Source organism: Xiphophorus hellerii, chromosome 17 (assembly GCF_003331165.1).
Source record: "Xiphophorus hellerii strain 12219 chromosome 17, Xiphophorus_hellerii-4.1, whole genome shotgun sequence".
In the NCBI taxonomy this organism is placed as follows: Eukaryota; Metazoa; Chordata; class Actinopteri; order Cyprinodontiformes; family Poeciliidae; genus Xiphophorus; species Xiphophorus hellerii.
The window spans coordinates 4,134,255-4,152,104 of NC_045688.1; the positions used below are offsets into that span (position 1 = coordinate 4,134,255).

Consider the following 17,850-nt stretch of genomic DNA (forward strand, 5'->3'; position numbering starts at 1 on the left):
GTGGGAGAATCTGTTGGCTGGGCTTTTTGTAATACAGTCCATAAATCTAGTCTGTATGGAAGCATTACAACAAAAGCCATCAGGTATAAAATGAGTTATAAGCCGTGTGGAAGACAGTAGTGATGTGGATGAAGGTGCATTCAGGAAGGTGCTGTTGATAAGCTAATTGTACAGAACTTTCATCAAAAATTTCATCCCTTTTTACTCTGCATAAGCTTTATTTTGAGTATTTGAGGATAGAGTTTTCATTTACAAGTAAGTCTTAAAGCAACAATACGCAACTTTTATTTTAAAAAAGTGTTTTAAATAGTTAAAATTGTTACTATGTCATGGCAGCATACTTGGAGACGGATAAACTGAAAAAATAAAAGTTGCATACTGCAGCTTTAGTTGGAACTGCATAGAAAATGTTTGGTATAAGTTACAGATATTTATAGTTATATTTATTAAACTGAAATGAAATTTTAAACATATTTTATGAGCATAATTTAAGAAACATACCCGAATCTCACAGTAAATCAATAAAGCTTTGATTTGTTTTGGAGAAACTTTTTTTTTTCTTTTAAGATTTTGGAAATTTTCTTATGGCTGCGTTTTTAAAGAAACCTTTGAGACTTATGAAAAACTGCAGTGGCCAGTGTTTGCGTCACATCCCCAACTCCAAACAACTCCTCATGCATATTTACAAGAGGCTTCTGACTTTGAGAGAATGGCATCACCGCAGTTTTTTTATTTTTTTATTTTTTTTAAAGACATCCCGGTTGATTAAATGTTATTGGGCAAAAATAGCTGGTGCAGCAGCTCTTCAGGCACCTAAAAGTAGTTGTTAGACAGACCACATACAGTTATTGGTACATTTATAATTTGAGAGAAAAACCCTAGAGATAGATTTTAGATCATAGAAATGCAGGAAAGGTTGGAATCGCGAGAGATGCAGTTATTGAACTAGATATTTCTTCTCCATCCTTTTCCGGTCCGTCTCCTTCTCTTCATACCTTATGTCCACGTTTCCTCCCTCTCTCTGATCCAACAGCTTGCCTGTGCATCCGACTCGCTACAGTAGGCTCATGTTGTTGTGTTACACAATGCAGCCATCCTTCTGTTTTTGCACCACACTTTCTGCCTAGGTGTGTGTGTGTCTGTCTGTCGGGGTGTTTGTGTGTGTGTGTGAGTCCTCAGCGAAGCTCGCCGTTTCTGCCAGCTCTGCAGTCTGACATAGGAGATTTTTCAGGCGTGCACACTCTCTCCCACAATACTCAGCATTTTGGCGTTTTCTCAATGCACTCTGTCATCTGCTGGCATGAAAAGGCTGCGTATTGTTCTGTGTGTATGTGGTGTGTGTTTGCGAGCCCGTCTACATAGTTTCCGTCTGTCTGAAGGTGGAAAACAATGAATTTTTGCCTTAGATGAATAAAAAGTTGCTTACTTCTGCAAACCACTGTCCCTGCTACATGTAGTTTCTAATTGTGAAGTGAGAGAAAGATGATGCAATGTTGTGAAGAGGTGTTTTGCTTCGGAGAAATTTGTTGGTTTTGCTTTCTTGTAAGCGAAAAAATCAGTTTAAAATGAAAACGTAAATAATGTCAGGTTAAAATAACTTCAGTACGTGATTATTTTGAAAATATTTGGAAGATTTCTGAAGAACAAAAAATAACTTAAAAGAATTAGATGTAAAATAAAATTATATGTATATAAGAAAGTATAACACAAGTGAAAAACTAAAACCAAAGAATTAAAATGTCAGTTATTAGATAATCTTTTCAGTTGTAAGGTTACTGTCAATCAAATAGTGATTAGAGGCAGGGTTCAGCAACAGGAAATAAAAGTACTTTATTGTCTTTAGATGTCTTTCCTGCTGCGGCACAAATGACAACGTTCTAGACGTTCGTAGGTAATCTGAATAAAATCAGAGAAGAGATGCAAATTGGATCACTAGCCAAGATTTGTCCTCCTTATTCCCTCATTTCATATTCCCAAACTGTAGATTTTAAACTTGAATCTACTCTCCTAAAGTAATTCAAAATGTATCAGTAGTTTAGGTGAAAAAAATCTGTTTTTTGGTTTTATTGATAGGTACTTGGGTAAAGCATGAGTGAAGCACAGAGTTGCATGTTTCTGTTTAGACTTGTCAAAGTGTTTGTTAATTTCTCCCGGGAAGGGATCAGGGGGCTGGTGCTGCTCAGGACTGCAGGGCACGGGGAAATCAGGGGACATGACCCAGCTGCGCGCGTCTCTCCCTGGGCGCAACGATCAGGGACGCGGCCTCAATCGCAGGATTCTACTCCAGTGCAAAACAAGGCCAAGTGGATTTTCTCTGAAATATTCTACTTTTCTCAGCCTGGATTAATTGTATAGGTATTTGATTAAACATCAAAATCTGCAGCAGAATTGCCTTCTTTTTTTTTTCTTTTTGTTTTATTCGTTAGCTGCATCTGTCCGCCGTTGGGTCAAAGAAAAATGCCAAATTCTTGACTAAAGAAAAATTGTCTGGCTCTTCAGACTTGCTTGCAGCACATGGAAAACCTTTATATCCAATGAACTGAAAGGAGTGATGAAGCTACTGAGCTCTTAGTACTTGCGGATTAGGCTCGTTCCCTGCTGATTTTCCTCATTTTGTTGTCACAATGGCTCCATTATGGGTATCAAACTTCCCTATACATACGATAGGTTTCTGTGCCTCCACCATCAGTTGGATTCTCACAGACACTGTCATCAGTTTTCTCAGTTTACCAGTAGAGAATCTGAACCTGAAGTCTTTTTTTTATTATGAGTTGCACTGCAACATTTCTCAGCCTGGATTGTTAAATTCTAAAATACACCCTATGAGTATTTCTTCTTCTGATAATCCTCACCCATCATTACCTACAATGCAGCTGGGGGCCGTATTTCACAGGTAGTGCAGCACATACCGATCTCCTGTACGTGTGCAGCCAGTCTGATCATGGTGCCGTGTGTGTTGGTGAGCTATCAGGCTCCATGCAGCACCCAGATATGCTGCCACCAGGATAATGAGCCGACACTATCTCATCCCAAAGGGTTTGTGGGAGGCTCAAAACAGTCGGGAAACTCCCACATGTCATCACACATTAAGTGGAGCTTACTTTGTTCTGAAAGACCTTGCAGAGACGTTCTGATGGATTGTTAATGTAGCAGTGGGAATCTTAGTATGCTGTGAAATGGACCTAAGCTCCAAATAAAGTGACGCTGTTATTTTTATTGACTGAAAATTCAAATGTTTGAGTGGAGACTTGATTTTGTTTGACTTTGTGGCCAACATAGATGGACCTATAGCAGCTAATTTTTGCTGATGTGTTTTTAAAGATTTGCGACAATCTGACATAAACTCAAAAAAACCTGCTTCACTTTGCACATAAACAAATAAAACCTAAACAAATATTGGAAAAAGCGACGTTAACTTGTCAGAGATACACAGAAGTGTGAGGAAAAAAAGCAAGAAAGAGCTCAGAAGTAAAGCGGTAGAACAAAACAGAGTGCTGCAGAGAAACAGATGGCGAGACAAAGCAGAGAGAAGTGTGAGAACAAGTGAAAAAGAGACATAGAAGTACAGAAGGGATATATTTAGAGGGAAAGACAGAGAGAGATTTAGCCTCCCAGCTAGAGGCATGACTCATCTTCTGCCAGCTGACATAAGGATGGATGGAGACAAGGAGGAGGGAGATGGACAGACAGAGTCTGGGAGAGGGAGAAGAAGGAGATGAGAGGGGATGGCGGGTGCAACGGAGATGGGAGAGAGAAATGGAGGAATGGGGATGCAGAAGCAAGGTGGAAAGGAGTGATGGAGGGAGAATAAAGCAAGATGGGTTTCCATGTATGGTTGTGTTTGTAGCCGGAGAGAAAAACAAAGAGGCAGATTTAAAGCCTAAAGCTTCTTCAAAGCTACTTCCAACTCTCTCTGCATGTCCCTCTGGGGGCGTGTGTGTGTGTGTGGGTGTGTCTGTGCGTGGGGGTGTGCGTGTGTGTGTGTGTGTGTGTGCGTGAGCGAGAGAGGACAATTTCAGCTGTAAATTCCCCTGCAGGCGGCTGCATTTGGCAGATTGCTGCAGAACACGTGTTCATGATTAATAGAAATGCATTGAAAAGGGTGACACCGAGGAAAAAGAGCTTTAATGTGAGAGTATCAATCAATCAATCAATCAATCAAATTTTATTTGTATAGCACATTTCAGCAGCAAGGCATTTCAAAGTGCTTTACATCATTACAAACACAGAAACACAATGCAACATAGAATCAACAGTCAAAACACGACATTAAGTCAGGTTCCATCAATAAATTTGTAATTGATTACGTTTCAAATACAATTCTAAACAGGTGAGTTTTTAGTGGAGTTTGCATCCATAAAGGTTTACCTGTTACACTCCTACTGTGTTATATGGAACAAAATACCTATTGCTATTTTTATTCCCACTCACGCTCACAATCACACAGTTTAAAACGATGTAGACAGCATTTTAATGGGCTTCTGGCACAAGGCTCAGAGTAAAGGAGTTTAAAATGTTTTAAAGTCTGACATTAATTCTGGCTTTCAGGCCTTTGGTTGCTACAGAGACTTGTATCATCTCTCTCCCAGAGGAAGCTTTGACGTCTTTGCATCCAGTCGTCCTAACACAAAGTGGAGAGTCACTGGTCTTCCACCCACGCATTTTATTTAAGTGGTGATCAAGGGAAATAATTTTACTAGTGGTTTATGAGTGTATGTTTTTATTGAGTCTTGATTTTCTTAAAGTGTTCAAGAAGAACCGGCAGGAGTTTACAGAAGCAAGGGAGACTCACAGATGAGATGGATATTAAAATAGACTGCATCTGTCTAATAGCAGAAGTAAATGAAAAACCAAAAACCTGGGATCTTCTCTAATGAATCATCAAGCCACCAATAGTTTGAGTCAATAGTTTGCTGCAAAAAACAGCTGCTGTCACCGAAGGGGTGATGGTGTGAAGGAGTTAAATGCAAAAGGGGGGCAAAGGTGGAGGAAAAATTAATAATATGAACAAAATAGGCGCCATGTGGCTCAGTGGTGGAGCAGGTGGACTGTAGGCAGAGGTTACAGTCCTCAACGCAGATGCTCCTGGTTTGATTTCTGGCCGCTGCATGTCTTTTACTCTCCACCCTCCTGTTCAGCTACTAATGAATAAAGGCCACCGGTGACATGTAACAGAGTGGAGGCGGCTGAGAGTGCAGTTAGAGACCGGGCAATTTAAAAAGTATGACTAGCAGAACAGGAACTGAACACCAGCCAGAAACTAAAAAGCAACCCCGAAGAGGTTTTGTTTTAGTTCAACCCTGCATCCATTTTCCAATAAACTCTAACCATCTTTTTTTCTGTTCCTGCTGTTTGAATCCAAATTCTCGTTGTTTTTGTGAACAGAACGCAGGTCAATCAGGAGTTTTCTAAAAGCAGCACTGATGAAAACACAGACGGAAAGTAAAAATGCTTTAAAGGAAGCAAAATTCAGAATTATTCTGTTTGCACTTTGCTGCTGAGACTGAGTAATGGAGTCTCAACACTGACTGAGACTCAATGCTGAGACTCAGTCAATGCTGGGCCAAAGCTCTAAACCTGCCCAGAGAAACAGAGAGAAACATTTTATTTGTATTTTGTTTCACTCACAGAAATGTATTAGCTTTTGTTTGTATTTTTAAAACGCCATTTTCACTTTCACAACTTTTACTTTTACAAAAGAGCTGCATTATTAATATTAATATTCATATTATCAGACTGGCACAGTTTCAGTAATGTTTCCCAGTGCTTTACATCTTTAGGAGATGTAAAGCAGGTAAATTTATCTTAAACTGTTCATATTATTGAATTTTTTTTTTTTACATTTGCCATAAAAAAAAATAACCTGTCTAGACGTCTCAGTGGAGATGAAGGTGCTCAAAAACCCAAAGTTCCCTCTGTGCATCCTCAGCTTTCTCCTCTGCCTGAACTCTCTCCCTTTAACTAATGAGCAATCAATTTAAAAGTGACATTCATTTCCCAGAATTAATACTTTGCTTTCTGGCACCAGCGGCTTCCTCAGGGCACCAGCTCAGCCTCCATCAGCCGACTGCAGCTGCTTTCCCTGCAGGAGGGGAGCTGGCTGCTGCTGCTGCTGCTCCAGTCTGGCACTGGAGGCAATAAAAAGTGAGGCTGGTGTTAATCTAGAGAGGAGTTGCCGACTTTCTCAGGCATTGCTCCCTGTTGCACGTCTATTGCTCATATCCTCCAGGGATGTGCCGCCCTCCCTGTGCCTTCCACCCCTTTCTGCCGCTCTGGATCCTTTGCATGGACACTCCCTCCCTCTTTCACCTTCTGCTCTCTCCCCTCCCATTTCTTTCTTCCTCTTACTTTGTCCAAGTTGTGCCTTTGTGCCCTCACCCCTCCCTCCCTCTCTTTACTCCCATTTTTTTTTGCTGAAGGAATATCTGCGGCCCAACTGCTCCTCCTAGTGTCGTAATAGAAACATTGCATGTAGGAGTCGAGTTATATTCATTATTGTTGGTCCTTTATTCTTATATTTCCAAAGATTTAATTTTTTCTGCAGATCCAAAATGAGACTTGGATCAAGTTCACTTTGTAGTGTCTCAAAAGCTGATATGAATTGTAAGCATAACGGAGATGAACATGAACACAACTGAATATAGGCCCTTCTATTTTTATTAAAGTAAATTTTATACATCTGGATAGCAGTAGATGGCGCTGTAATATTAGTCTATCTAAACCAATGACTGCTACTGAATGATTTGTTATATAATTCCTGTGTCCCTCTCTACTGATAAAGTTTTTTGTTTTCCTGTTATAATACAGGACTGGCCATTGACGTATATTAAATTTAGAAAATATTAAAAGGCAAAATTTTACAACCACTTGTAATTCTTTGCATTTTCCTTCCAAGCAGACAAACGTTCTTGTAATCTTTAAATTGTTTTGGTCAGTATGTCAGGCTTTTTATTTGTCTGTCTTTTTGAACTTTGAAGGGAAACTATTAAAAGAGCCAATGATTGTATATAGCAGTCGTACACTTTAAATATTTACCATTGTCGTCCTGTTACAATCAAAAACGTGAATATATTTTACTGGGACACTTTTAACGGACTTTTTATGCAACTTTGCATTAAAAGTGTTATTTAACAAATGATACATTCTGACAGCAATCACAAAAATTCAAGAAGACTCCTTCATTTTCATAGCATGTGTTATGTCAGACTTATGCACAATCTTTCAAATAAAGTGTTACCGTACTTTATTAGGGCATCAGAGTAAAGGAGATTAAAACCAAAGGCACATTTCCAATTATTAGTGAAATATAAAAAAAATTAATTTATCTAGTGGGTAACAAGGTGCTGTGGTGTTAGCTGCATAATTTTCCTTCCACTTCAATATAGTCCATGTCTCTGTGTTTGTATATGTGCAGTAAAATACATTGTAGTTTGAAGTTATGTGACAAAATACTTTAAACCTGTAAGAACAGCAGTTAGGTGTCGGATATTGAATCATTGTGTCTGTTTTTAAAATGTTAAAAAACCTGGAAATAGCACTAGAATATGTCAGGGCAACTTGGAGTACAATTGAGTAAAAACCAAAACCAAGCAGCAGATCAAACATCTGAATAATAATTGTAAAATAAAAATCAGTCAAAATAAAAAAGACTGCATGGAAATAGGAAAAAATATATGTATAAAGGTTTATTTATCTGTGTAGTTCACATCTCTAATGCATTTTTCTGAGTCATTACTGAATGTTTGGTGATAACTAAAAGTTTATATTTATCTTTTCCCAGATGGGGGCGCTGTCATCATATTAGTCGTCTCATTTGCTTCCCACATTTGAGAGGAGAAAACTACAACAAGAAAATAATTTCTTAATCTCATATCATGCATTACTGTGGATGTATTTACTCTGAAACAGGTTTAAACACTCAAAGAGGAGTGACACCTTTTTACCTTCTGTACCGTTGTCTCAGCGTAGCGCACACACCGATACTGTGACGTTTCTCACCGAGTTTTGCTAGATCATTGAGAGTAAACGAGCTGAAAAGCAAACGTGTATGGCAAATTATTTCTGAAGTATGAAACTGCTAAATAAACGAGGATCTAACTTGTCAATCTGAGTATTTGTAAAGTTGTTCTTTTCTTACTTTTTGAGCAAAACAGCCGAGAGGAGCTCATTACCAACAGCGCTTTATGGATGTTTTGATCGGTTTCTCTAGACTTCAGGGGCCTCCCATTCAAGTCCTTTGGCCGAGTGGATGCAGCCTTTATAGAGAGGCACTGAGTCGGATCAAAGAGCTGCTCTGCAGGTTCACCACCCACCGACCCGCCTGCAGTTTGTCTTATAGACCCGGTTATGAATTGAGGAGAGCTCGCTTCAACACGCCTTTTCTTTTTCTCCTGACCGTCTGTCTGTGAATGTGTAGGGTAACATGTGTGTGTTCCTGTGTGTGTGTGTGTCTTTTTTTATTTTTAAACTCCAAAGAGGGGGAAGGATTAGGAGATTTTTGAGGCACTCACCTTTTACTCAAACAAATCATTCACTTCAGCTAATAAAAGGAATCTGACCCACATGAACTTTTAGAGAAGACTGGTTGGAGTTCAGCAAAAAAAAAAGTTCAGCCCCTATTCACATGTATGGATGGATGGGTGGATGGAGAGAAGGAATCAACAACTGGGTTGTCACACTTCAATCACCTCAGGCCACAATCTGTTGTCTACAGGACCTCAGTAAAGTATTCACACCTCACATTTTGTGATGTTACAGCCATAAACCAGAATACTTTATCTTGATTTTACCCAAGAAAAAATGCAGGTGTTGCAAGAAAGTGAGAGGAAAATAATACATCCTTAGCATGACACTGCCACTGCCGTGTTGCCAAGGGGGCATCAGATTAAAGCATCTAGTCTTAAAGTGCCTCTGTTCTGCAGCTTTTAGATCAACCTCTGTAATCTCTACACATCTGAATCAAGTGAATGGTTAATTACTAGGCCTTCACAAAGGAAGTAATTCAACCTTTTGATTCAGGTGTGTTCAAACAGGTACACATCCAAAAGTTGCAGTACAGAATTGCTGGAGTTGCTGACTAAATGTACCACTCTTTTCTTTTTTTAAAATTTGTAATAAAAAAACAAAACTCTCAACTTATGTGTTTTCTTTCAAAGTCACAACCAGGGGCGTGCTGTGGTGGCGGCGCAGGGGGTTAGCACGCCCCACGTTTGGAGGCCTTAGTCCTCGACTTGGACTTCGCGGGTTCGACTCCCGGTCCCGACGACCTTTGCCGCATGTCTTCCCCCTCTCCTCACCCTCCTTCCTGTCTGCCTACTGTCGAAAAAATACGAGCCACTAGCGCTGCAAAAAAACTCTTTGGAGAAAAAAATGAAAAAAAAAAAAGTCACAACCATTCAGTACTATTTGTTAAAGCTGATTGAAGCGTGATCCATAAGTGGACATTCCTGCAAAATATTTTAAAAATGAGAATACAAAAGTAGGACCAGTCATCTTTACTCTATTACCCCTAAAAGTATTCAACAAATAACCTTCAGAAGGCACCTGTTGTTTTAAAATAGATTTAAATCCAACCCCACAGCATGGTATTTTATTGAGATGTATCCAAAAAGGGGAGTGATACTGTACATATCCCACTTTTCACATCTGTATTTGCAAAGTTATTTGTAAACCATTTTCTATCCACTTTTTTGTGTTGATCTATCAAATAAAATCTCCAATTTATTCCAGGTTTTTGGTGATTTGGAGAAAAAACAGAACACAGACATTTGTAGATGGATGTGTCAGATCCCTGATGTGTGTGGTTTCCAGTTGTTCATCTGATCTCCTCTCACGTGGTGACAGGAGGGGGAGGCGGTTCTGGACTGAAGTCGGGGTGCGAAAAAAAGGAGGAGTGTAAACTTAAACAAGGAATGGGAGAGATAGTAGTGTTAGAGGCTGCAGGGGGACAGGAAGGACAAGCAGCAGACTCCTCACTTTTTTTTCCCAGATTTTAATATCCTTGTTAATATGCGTATTTTTATTTTACTGTCCAAACCAGACAGCTGGATTCTGCATGTCACACATTGGCTTGTTTTATTGGTCTGCTGATAAGAGAAGGCTTAAACTGGACTAATAAACTGTTTTACGCACAACGTTTTCATTTAACGAATGAAACGAAAATGGATTTTTTTTCTCCCCTCTGATTGATTTCAAATGATCAACTGCTTGACACCTTGGGATAAACTTTTAATTTATATATTTATATATTTTTTCTGGCTTATTGTATGCTGCGCAGGAAGAGTCTGATAAGAATAGGAACATTATTTGGCACACTCAAAGAGGACTTGTGAGCTGGACCCGAACTCTCACAGTCTCCATTAATTAGCCGGAGGAGGACGCGTGGTGATACTTCTCACGCATGTCTCAACAGCAGAGCACTTTGCCCCGCACTGGCTGCTCGGCGGTGCCGCGGCGGACAATCATGGACAACAGGCCCGTCCCGAGGAGGCGGACCGGAGCCGTCCGACATCTGCTACAGCTGGCGTGCGTCGTCCTCGCCTGCAGCTCCCAGCTTCTGATGGTGGAGGCGAATTCGTGGTGGTGAGTGACTGATAACGGGAGATGCCGTTTCGAAAGATGTCCATGTGATTCAAATGTGATTTATAATTTAGAGCGTCGTTTGACGCATAATTTGGGGATGTATTTCCTCCATGCTCCGCATCCGTTTTTCTCTGTTTGTTGAGTTGTTTTCTTATTTTAAGATGCATTCATGCAGCTGTTTTTGTTTTTCGGGGATCTGCTTTTTGCTTTGTGACGTTGGGTGCTCGGTTTGAATGGAACAAATGTGAAGGCTCTGTCACAATATTTACCCTGGCTGGCCTCCCAAATGGTAGAGCTTTGTACCTCCAGGGTGCTTTATCCACACTTGTTTTAGAAACTGCTATAGGATTAGATGAACATTCGTGAAATCATGTTGCAGACGTTTGTATGACATGCGTGAGCTGCAGAATCAGCAGTAGATGGTTTGTTTCATGTACTGAGCTGAGGAGTTTTTGGGGGGGGGAGGTCAAAGGGAAGGAATCCAAGGAGTCATAAAGATAGTGGCTGTAGAGATGTTCTCCACAGGAGTCTATTTATCTGTGTTTTATAGCCCACTTGTCCCAGTAAAACCTGCGCCTGACTTTTGTGCTCTGCCAGCATACCAGAGTCTCTGCATTCCCACTTTTAATCAGATTTCAACTTCAAATGCCCCGCATCTTTCAGGTCTCTAGGTCTGACCCCGATCCAGCGGCCCGAGATGTACATCATTGGTGCTCAGCCTCTCTGCAGTCAGCTTTCTGGCCTTTCACAGGTGAGTTTCCTCGCACCGTGCATGGGAATCTCCCCACAGGGACCGCTCGGAAGTGTGGAGCCATTAGGCAGCTAATCTCTGCTAATCTCGGCTGCTGTTCCTATGTGGCCCCGCAGAGTCAGAGGAAGCTGTGCCAGCTGTACCAAGACCACATGAGCTACATCGGAGACGGAGCGAGAACGGGCATCAAGGAGTGCCAGTACCAGTTCAAACAGAGGAGGTGGAACTGCAGCACTGTGGACAGCACGTCCGTGTTTGGACGGGTCATGCACATTGGTGAGTTTGTCATGCTGGATGTGTTGGTTAAAGTTCAAGGCAACAGCAGGTTTGAGGTTCCTTCAAGGAGGTAGTACTGTCATTTTCTGTGTTTTTTTTGTTTTCAATCTACAGGGTAAAAAACCCAAGAGCATCATGTGGTTGTTGTTTAGAAAACTATTATTATTTTAAATGAACATGAGTTGGCTACCTTTGTGAGTTTACACCAGAGTGTTATAAGGATTCAAAAGCATAAACATTTCACCACAGTTTAGTCCTTTAATCTTTAGTTTCCCATCTGTGTTGAGCAGAGGTGAGCTGCCCCTCCCCAACTTACTGCTGCACACTGCTGGTCAGGCTGTAGTCTTTCAATGCAATTTAAAATGTATATCAAGGAACGTAAGGGAAAACTGCAGCTTCTTAACATGATTACAGAATCGACGTGATTCGCTTCTGAGCTGCAATATTTACTAGATCATGACAACACCTGGATACATTTCTTCATTTTGTTCAGATGCAGAATTTTTTGCTAATCAGGGTAATAAAAACAAATCCACCAAGTTTACAGCTTGTGTTTGGGATGCCTGCATTAATTAATGGTTTTGGATTCGCTACATGTTTGCCTGAATTTGTCAGTTGTATTTGTCTGGAGTTAATACCAAGAACATTGGTATAGCTATACATATCAAAGTTAATATGTATAACTAAAGGTATGGTAAAGCATACCTTTAGCCAAATGTTCATTAATGAATCAACTATTAATTGATTCATTACTGATCAATACTTAAAATAGGAAATTGGAGCAGTAAGGTGAAAGCATAGCAAACTGTTATCTGTATTTCAATCTGGTATTTTCCCTTACTTTACCATTGCAATGTAATGTTTTTGCTTGTTTGATTTTTTTCCCCCTTCCAATCATGTAAATCACTTTGAAATGAACTGCTGTTGAGCATGTGCTTTACAAATAATGATACCTTGCCTTGAAGAGACACGTGTATTTTGTAAGGATGAAGATGAAGACTTTTTGAAGATGAAGACTTTTAGGCAACATTTATTTTAAAAATGTCAGAATTTATCCCATAATGCACAAGCTGGCCAAAAGAATCCCCTTCTGCATCATATAAATACAACAAACAACTCAAATATCCAGTACTTCAACAAATTTAAGATGCGAACTTCCAATTGCTTCCCAATTACCAATCGTATTATGTTTAACCAACTATATTTATGACAAATTAAAATGTGGAGCAAAAGCATTGAGTTAACAACTTTTGCGCAGGCGCAGTAAAGGGGGTTCTCAGTTCAACGCAAAACGCGACGCACCATCGACAGAAGTCGTGCGTAAAGACGCTCGAGGGTGGAAAAAAATCAAGTAGCATGCGTTGTGTCTCCGGTATTATGAGTTTCTGTAGTTCGTTTCGATCCCGGGTCCGTGTCCAGCTCGTTTAAATCCCCAGCAGGCGATGTGGGAAACGTCTCATCAACAAGTAAGTGTCAAATCCGCTGCAGGCGGTCAGTCCGTCCGAGAGCTGAGGCGTTTGCTGCCCTTCTCTCTCTGTCCTCCAGGTTTATACGGAGGTGTGAGGCAGCCCCATTGTCCCGCGGCTCTCCTTTTGAAATGCGCTGATGAGCTAGCGTCGAGCCGGCAGATCCGGACCTGCTATTTGAAGTCTAGCCTCCACAGTCCCATAAAGCTGACGGGGGGAACTGTTTCTTTAAAAGCGCACCGAATAATAAAAAAGGCTCACACGCCTCGTTTTCTTTTTTTCATGCATACCTTTCTGTCTGTCTGGCTGTCTGTGTTGATTCCAGTCCTCACTGTGGTCCATAAAAGTAGCTGGCTACTTATTAGACTAAATACTCCAACAGAAAATCGGCAACTGATGCGCAACCAAAAAGATTCATATTTTATATTTGTATAATTTTTTTGATATAAAGCGTAAAGGCTCTACACCTGGGGAAACATGGTTTGGAGGGCGCCTCAATTAGAACCTTAAGTTACTCCTGAGTTGCTATATCACTTAACAGCCACAAGGGCATAGAGTGCAGCTCCACAAAGCTTAAATGAAGATGTGATTAGTTTTTTTCCAAGTTGCTGGTATTTATTAAAATTAAGAGCATGATTTTATCTCCAGAATAGACATTTAAGTTACAAAACTGGAAACTCTATGTGGCCTCAAGTCAGGATGCTGTTTGTTATTGTTATGGAAATGACTGAGGTTCAGGTTTTTTAACCTCCTGTTGATCCCGTCCTCTCCGTTTGCTTTTTAAGTGGTTGTGTATTAATGCAGATGGAGACTTGGTGGTTTTGTTGTGTCGTCCTTTTTTAATATAGTGTTACTCTAAGCAAACTGAAATAAATAACATGGACAAAGGTGAAAATGGTCAATTATTGTGGCTTGATTTAAATTAGCTGTGCTTAAATCGAATAATTGAGTTTTTAACTGGCAATTAGACGCAAGTCCTTAAACATCTGGAAATCTGAAACTCTGTTTTATTCCCATTACTAATCAATTTTCAGGTAGAGTCAAGAAAATATGTACGCTTTTATTAGTATTAGCATACCAAATAGATTTTGAAGGTTTTATGTTAAGTTGACTGACAAAAACAACGATTGCCCTGCAAAAGTAAACGTCTTGAACTTTTTCACATTCTGTGATTTTCTTACAGCAATGAACGGACGACTCAGTTGGGCTGTTTTGCAAAAAAAAAGATTAGGGAAATGGTGTATGAAGCTTAAGACATGCATCAAGTATTACCTCAAGGAGGCTGAGTACAAATTCACCTAACTCTTCAGAATTTTATTATTTTAAAAGAAAGTATCTTCTGTTTCTGTCGCTGAATCAGTTAATAGATTGTGAAAGGTTATATTCAAAATCCAAGTAAAAAAATAATCTAATACACATAAATAAAGATCTATAGCTGTACCTAAATATTTTTTCAAATTTATTTTATTGAAGTGATTAAACTAAAGCTATTATCCTGTTCATAGGCTCACTAGCCAAAGGCGAATTTGCAGGCTCAGTCACTGATTAGGCATTTAGAAACTAATCTTTAGACTAATAGCAGAAATAAACTTATTTAAAACCAAGAGTTGCAAATGTTTTTCTATTTCCAGGTTATTCTAAAATCAGTTTGTTCACTAATATTGTCTGGCAAACTTCACCGAATAGCTTTATTTATACTGAGAGTTAATCACATGCAAATGATTTTATTTATTAATTAGGTTTCTGAACTACATTTAGAAATTTCTGAAGAAATAAAGAGTTTTTTTTGTTGCAGAAATGTTTGAAAAAACAGGGTTTTTAAATATTTATTTTTTAAAAATAACTAAATGAAAAGTGTGATGTTTTTATGTATTTATCCCTTTTTACTTTGAAAAACTAAATAAAATCCCACCTCTGATAGTTGCAGCATTATGCTGAGGGGTTAATTATTTTTCTTCATATTCTTATTTCGTAATATGTGAAACTAACTGGTGTATCAGATAAAAACGTGTAGATACAAAAGCAAGCCACATAAATCATCATATCCGGTTTTATTTCAGCTTAGTTTATTTTCCCACTTAAAATTCACAACAGATATCATCTGAAGAAGACACTTCACCAAAAAATAGTAAATTCAGTTCATCCACAGAGATTAAAGTGAGTTACATACATTCCCAATTGATCCTAGTTACAAAACAACCTAGCCAAGCTCAGTTTATTATTCAAACCAGTTAAAAAGTTTTCTTTCAAAGTAAACTCAGCCAATTGCATTGAATCAATGACTTGCAGCAATCACTGCTCCTTGGTAAACATGCAACAAGAGTGGGATTTTGGTTGCAATATGTTGAAATGGGAATAAGATAGACTGGAAGTCTATGATGGTAATATGTAATGAATTAAAGATCGAGCAATTTTAAATGCGACAGAGAATTGCACCTCGCATCGTTTTTGAAATCTAAGAAAAAACATGTTTTTTCAAAAAACATCTCTTGTTTTTTCACTCCACCAGGCTCAAGGGAGACGGCATTCACGTACGCCATCAGCGCGGCCGGTGTCGTCAACGCCATCAGTCGGGCGTGCCGCGACGGCGAGCTCTCCACATGTGGCTGCAGCCGCACCGCCCGGCCCCGCGATTTGCCGCGCGACTGGCTGTGGGGAGGCTGCGGCGACAACGTACATTACGGCTACAGATTCGCCCGGGAATTTGTGGATGCCAAGGAGCGGGAGAAGAATTACCCGCGCGGGTCGAGAGAGTATGCTCGAATTCTCATGAACCTGCACAACAACGAAGCGGGGAGACAGGTATGATGAACCAACACACACCGCCACTTTTTGTTCTGCTGTGGGAACTTTGGTGGGGGAAATGTGTTTTTCCTCTTTTTACCCGAATACTATATCTGTATGTCTGTTAGGAATGTGTGTCAAAGTTGACCTGGCCTTCCCGCACTGTGAGTGTGTGTGTGTGTGTCGGTTATTTATTGGGAACCTGCAAATGGTACAACTGCTAACGCCCTTGGAGTTTAGCTGGGTCGCCCAGGTCAAGGCGCATTCCAGCGCTTTAACGCACAGACACATGCACAGATAAACACGGACAGATGCAACACATTTTACGTCAACATTATTATTATTTGGAACATGAAATTTAGTGGATCCATTTCATGGCACGTTTGCAAGATGTCACGTATTTTTAAATCTGCACTTTTAGTTGTAAACCGTCCGCCTGGCTTGTTTGGGTGCCGACCGTTTATCTCCACCACAGCTTTGTTTAAGCTGTTTACAGGACTGAGACATGCATGTGTGTATGCACAAATGCTCTGTTTGATTTGTGTGACAGACAGTGAGCCCAGGTTTGTGTGTGTCAGAGGTCAAAGGTGAGGGTCTGGAGAGCTTGTGTTTCTGCCGACGGTCCCGTTGGGGCTATAGAAGAAAGTATGAGGAGAAAGATATACTGCCGCAGCTTTGTATTAACACATGCTTCCACACACACACACACTCTTTTGAAATAACTTTTCCTTCCTTCTCCTGTTTGATCCTTCGCTCTCATTGTCGTCTGTCCATCGAAACGGAAGAGAGGAGAAGAGGGAGATGAAAAGGTGGGGAGGAAGACAGTTTCTCTCGTTCTCCCCATCCCTCCTTTCTGTCTTTCTTTTGAGGACACGCTTGTTTGTCCTAAGTGGGATTTGTCTTGCTTGGCTGAACAAGGCAAACCACAGAGTCTTTGTAGAGGATGTAGAGGTCTGCCGGTGTGTGTGTGTGCGTGTGTGTTCGTGTGTGTGTGTGTGTGTAGGTGTGTGTGTGTGTGTGAACAGTGAGCAGTGTGGTCGTCGGGGTGTGCTGACGTCTGGAGGCAGAGACGCACATCAAGGGAGGAATCTTTGTCAAACTTGACTGATTGTCACTAACCAAAATTAGATGCTCATGCAGCTTTCTGTTTAACATAAAAAATATTCCTCAGTTTGGTGGTTCATTATGTGAATTCTGTTGAAAACCTCCCGTCTGACAGGTTTACACGTAAGCAAATGGTCTCTTGCAGAGCCTATCATCTGGACAGCTCACCACACTATCAGAGGGCAACAGAGAGACCCAAACATGCACACACACGCATACACACTCGCATTTATGGACAATTTAGAGAGACCATTGTACATTTGGATAATATGGAAAAAGTCAGGGTGCACATCGAGAACCCACATATTCACAGGATAAACACAAAAACTCAGTGCAGAAAATTTCAGGCCATAATGGGAACCCAGGTGAAAAAATGTTTTAACAAAGAACAGAAGATAAAAACTTATATACCTGTATATTAGATATAAAACAGACACATTTCTGCTCCCAATCTGTGTAATATCACCACTGCACATAGTCAGAATCAATATGCAGTCAGATCTGCTTCAGGTGTTTCTTCATAAACAACATGAGACGGATGACAATTGCAGTGCCTTGAAAACATATCCGGAGGAAAACTAACGATGCACATGACCATAAACATACCAAATCCACAGCGACGCAAGGTGATGGTAGATGCTGTGGAAACGCTTTTCTTGAGCAGGTGCAGTTTTAAGAAGCCAGAATTAAGTCTATTGGTAAGACTGAGAACTTACCAAAGAAAACTATAATGTAATCATCTAGTTTTCCTACAGTTAGGTCAAAACAAAGACAGACCTTTAAAATACAGCAACACCAACAATGCCAGTGAAGCATAGATGTGTGTTGGCTTTTTTCTTAACTTCTCACTTCATTCATAGCTTAGCCTGGCATAAAAGGCAGCCTGTG

At 40.2% G+C, this 17,850-nt stretch overlaps 1 protein-coding gene across 2 annotated transcripts in view; it reads left to right on the forward strand.

Moving 5' to 3' along the window:
* Window positions 1-17,850, forward strand: part of wnt5b (wingless-type MMTV integration site family, member 5b) — a 76,301-nt gene that overhangs the window by 55,596 nt on the left and 2,855 nt on the right. Inside the window, exons 3-6 of one of the 2 annotated variants that reach the window (XM_032589272.1) lie at window positions 10,412-10,581; window positions 11,245-11,332; window positions 11,449-11,608; window positions 15,584-15,876. In XM_032589272.1, coding sequence (XP_032445163.1) covers window positions 10,463-10,581; window positions 11,245-11,332; window positions 11,449-11,608; window positions 15,584-15,876 — 660 coding nt within the window. In that variant the 5' untranslated portion in view covers window positions 10,412-10,462. Of the gene's footprint in view, window positions 1-9,432; window positions 10,582-11,244; window positions 11,333-11,448; window positions 11,609-15,583; window positions 15,877-17,850 lie in introns of those variants that run through there. The other variant, XM_032589271.1, reaches the window with a different exon arrangement.